Below are 4,457 nucleotides of genomic sequence, written 5' to 3' on the forward strand. Positions count from 1 at the left end.
GTACGCTGGGAGGTGTAGTCCGGGGGGCAATGAACACCGGTAGGTGTGACCTGGGGCACGCAAAGCACGCCGGGAGGTGTGGCCGTGGCGGGCTCAGCCCGCGGTGGCGGCTGGGGGTACCGGTCCCGGTTGCGATGCTGCGGCGGAAGCCGACGCGGCTGGAGCTGAAGCTGGATGACATCGAGGAGTTCGAGAGCATCCGGAAGGACCTGGAGGTGCGAGCGGGGCCTCCCGCGGCGGGACACTCCCCCCCAGCCCGCTCGGGATCGCCCTAACGCGACCCCTCTGCCCCGCAGGGCCGCAGGAAGCAGCGGGAGGACGCGGACGCGGCGGGGGCTGGTGAGGAGGCGGCGGCGGCGGCGCTGGGCACCGACCACAAGAGCCGGGAGCAGATGATCAATGACCGCATCGGGTACAAGCCGCAGCCCAAGGCCGGCGGCCGCGCCGCGCACTTCGGCACCTTCGAGTTCTAACGGCGGGGCCGGGCCCGCAGCACCCGCGCTCCCCGGTCTGTGGTGAACGCTCCCGTGAGGGCCCCTTGGCAAGTGTCGTGTTTAAATAAATATGTCCTTTTTTATTATTATTGTTAAATAATAACCACACGAGCTGCTGTAAATGGCCGAGGGGGCCGGGAGGGAAACACCGGTGTGTCGTTCACTGTGTGTGCCCGTGTGTGATGCAGTCCAGGGGTGAAACACAACCGCTGGAGAAGGGTCTGCGGGGGACCTTTTGGTTTAGTGGCCTTAAAAATGGAACAGTGAAGGGAGCTTGTTTAAACCTTCACCCTGTGAGCTGGTGACCCAGCTAAGGAGAAGGTACCTGGGTGTTACAAACCTTCACACGGATTGGGGCAATTCCAAGCACAGACACAGGCTGGGAGATGGAGGAATGGAGCAGCCCTGAGGAGAAGGACTTGGGGGTGTTGATCAATGAGAAGCTCCCCATGACCCAGCTTCAGTGTGCGCTTGAGCCCGGAACCCCCCCGTGTGCTGGGCTGCACCCCCAGAGCGTGAGCAGCAGCTCAGGGAGGGGATCCTGCCCCTCTGCTGTGCTCTGGGGAGACCCCCCCTGCAACCCTGATCCAGCTCTGGGGCAGCAGCACAAGAGGGACGTGGAGCTGCTGGAGCGAGGCCAGAGGAGGCCATGGAGATGCTGCGAGGGCTGGAGCAGCTCTGCTCTGGAGCCAGGCTGAGAGAGCTGGGCTGGGGCAGCCTGGAGAAGAGAAGGCTCCTGAAGGGGAGACCTGAGAGCAGCTCCAGTGCCTAAAGGGGCTGCAGGAAACCTGGAGAGGGGCTTTGGACAAGGGCCTGTAGGGACAGGACAAGGGGAATGGCTTGAACCTGCCAGGGGGAGACTGAGATGAGCTCTTAGGCAGAAGCTCTTCCCTGTGAGGGTGCTGAGGCGCTGTCCCAGGGTGCCCAGAGAAGCTGTGGCTGCCCCATCCCTGGCAGTGTTCAAGGCCAGGTTGGACACAGGGGCTTGGAGCAAGCTGCTCCAGTGGAAGGGGTCCCTGCCCGTGGCAGGGGTTGGAGCTGGAGGAGCTTTAAGCTCCCTTCCAACCCAAACCAGGCTGGGATTCTGTGACGGCCAATCACTCTCTGATTGCTGTGGCGAGAGCCGCCAGCCCCCACTTCAGCTGCAGCCTCTGCACTGAGGAGTGTTTCCAAAGCACATATCCACCACAGTAAAATGCAATCTAGTTTATTGGTTAATTATATACAGGAGACTCTTGATATTCACAGTAATATCAGACACGTTACCTCCACATAGAGCAAGATAAAAACAAAAGTGACAGTCCACTGTAAACAGAATTCAAACCCTGCTGGATGTGGGGCTGCTCCAGGCAAACTGAACAGGCACTGAAGGAACAAGAACAGCGGCGGATGCCAGCATCGTGCTGGGGCACTTCTGAGATGATGGATCCAGATGCACCACGTGTGGAGACCAAACATGGGATACAAACAGACAGAGGACATCGCATTCCAGGTGTGCTACACTGGTGACGTGAATTCAGTTTACTCAAATCTTGCAGAGCCCTCACCTCCCTCCAAGCACCACCTCGTGTGGGTTTAGGGTCATCAGCACAACTGTCAATGGGACCGCTCTGTACACGGTGAGTGAGGCCATCGGGGGGCAGCAGGTTCTGCTCAGCAGCCTGGGCCAGGGGGCACTGGAGGCACAGGGGGAGGCTGCTCCAGATTGTCTGAAGCTCAAAGAAGCACATCCAAAGCTGAAGGGGAGGTGGTCATGGAGAGGTAGAGGCTGTCCCTTCCTCAGCAGCAGAGAGGACGCAGCCTCCATCCCTCCATGCTCACCCTCCCCTTCAGACCATCCTTTCCTGGCTCAGCTCTCCCCTGTCTAACAGGTGCTGCCCCTGCTCCAACCATCATTGCCAGGGTACCAGGGACTGTTGCCGGGGCTCCTGCCATGCAGGTGACCACTGCTGGGCCAGCATCAGCACCCAACTGCACACTGAACACAGGGGGATCACCTCCGGGGAAACAGTTTCCATGCTACAGATAGAACGAGGCAGAAAAGCTAAGGAGAACCCAGTTTAGATTGTGAAAGCCACAGGTATTGCCTGATCTCTGACTCATCCATCTCTGGTCACTTGAACCAGAGAACTGGGTGGCCAAAAGGTGACAGCAGGAACAGGCGAAGGGAAGGTTCTATTTTAGAGAAAGACACAGCAAGAGGTACACGGAGTAACTGGTGTCACACAGAGCCCCTCGGGACTCTAATCCCTGGTGCAGCAGCTCCAGCTCACTGCAGAGAAATGACCAGAGCAGCGCGGGCACTGCCGGTTCTGAGCAACTCCAGGGATCAAGCCCTGCAGGTTAAAGCTTCCAAACCAGAACCCACCATCTCCAGCACTCAACTGCTTCAGTCTTCCCCTGACAAGCACTCAGATTCCCTCACAGCTCTCAGGGTGGAAGGGTCTGGTTTCTGCTCTCACGGACAGGCAGGATTGCTTACAGAGATTTTTACCTTTGCAGCAGATGCAGAGAGCAGCGCCTGTCCTTCTGCAGCCTGGTAGGTTAACTGCCTTCAAAGGCCACACTGGGGAAGAGCTTTTCCTCTCTCTCTTCAGAAGGGGGCTCGGATTCTTTGCCTTTTTCACCCAGATGCAAAGTCACTACAGAAAGCAGCTCTTCAGGAACTGAGCCCTGCCTTTACCTCATCAAATTGCATGCTGTGCTTGTGCTGCCCTAAGAAAACAAGATGTCCAAACAAACAGATGGCATCAACCTGGGACAGTCAACTTCAGGTGGAACAATTCAGGAACCTGGGAGTGGCAATAATTTCCTGTTGCCTTTCACAGAGAGTGGTAGGGTGAGCGTGGGCTCTGGGCTGCTGATGGACCATCAACACGGAAGAACCCACCTCCACAGGGATGGGCCTCGCTCATGGGCTAAAACATAATTCCCAGCTTTCCTTTCACAGCTACTGTGGGACTAGTTGCATCTCTGGAGAGAAAAGTGCTGATGCACAGGCCCAGACACTTTTACCTCAAGAGGATTCTCAGGGCAGATCCCAGGCATCAGTCCCAGTCTGCACGTGGTGCCTGTTTTCCAGTGAAAATCCCACCTCCATCCCTTTCAGCCAGTTACAAGCACAAACTGGGCATCCCGAGTGCGATGGGGACTCCAGCTTTGCACCACGCTCTGCACAACACTCCCTGCAACAAGAAGCAGTTCAGTAACAAAGTGCTAAACCAAAACTGCTCCCTAGAAAACCCAGGGTGTGCAGTGGGCAACACACACGGGAGGCTGCCTCTGCCCGTGTCACAGCCTGTCCTGCCCACGACACTGCACGGCCAGCACGGGTAACTCCTGCACCTCCAAGCTCACGTCACAGCACAATTATTAAGACAAAGAGGAGTCATCTGGGTCAGGAACACTTTTTAATCAGCCCAAACTGCTCCAAATTTCACTTGAGAAGAGACCAAAGCCTGCTCAGTTCTATCTTTTCTTTCTTCTCTTCCCCAGATCTCTCCTTTACAAGAACACGACTGTTTTACCTCCTTCATCTCCATCAGGGAATGCCCACTTCAGACATCTTAACCTTTAGTGTCATGAAATCATTATTTAGCTCTTGCCTCATTTACAGAACTAGTTCAACCAGAGCCCACCTCTAGCTCCATCCAGGTGCAATCCAACATGAAGTAAATGCAGGTTCAATGGGTTATTTACAGTCTTTTTGCCCTGTAAATACACAATTGTCCTGCATCTACACCATGTATTTCCATGATTGGGAAGTGAAAGCAGCCAAACCTAAACATTACCACCTGAAGCTGAGTAATGCTGCTGGATACATCCAGTTATCAACACTCATCATACACGGATGGGCTCACGGACAGGCCATTGAGACCCCAGGTCACACACTTATGTCAAGTACTCCCTTGCAGCACACACCTGAGTGTGTCTGAGGTGCAGCACCAAAACTTCCTTCTGCAT

General features: G+C 55.7%; 1 protein-coding gene across 1 annotated transcript; it reads left to right on the forward strand.

Moving 5' to 3' along the window:
* Positions 1 to 20: 20 nt before the first annotated feature.
* CDC26 (cell division cycle 26) lies at positions 21 to 607 on the forward strand. Its single transcript, XM_080630673.1, has 2 exons — positions 21 to 215; positions 297 to 607. Exons 1-2 carry the CDS (start codon positions 30 to 32, stop codon positions 471 to 473), a joined length of 363 nt encoding a protein of 120 aa, XP_080486799.1. The 5' UTR covers positions 21 to 29; the 3' UTR covers positions 474 to 607.
* Positions 608 to 4,457: the final 3,850 nt, after the last annotated feature.

The sequence above is a fragment of the Psittacula echo genome (genome assembly GCF_963264785.1).
Source record: "Psittacula echo genome assembly, chromosome: 16".
NCBI lineage: Eukaryota > Metazoa > Chordata > Aves > Psittaciformes > Psittacidae > Psittacula > Psittacula echo.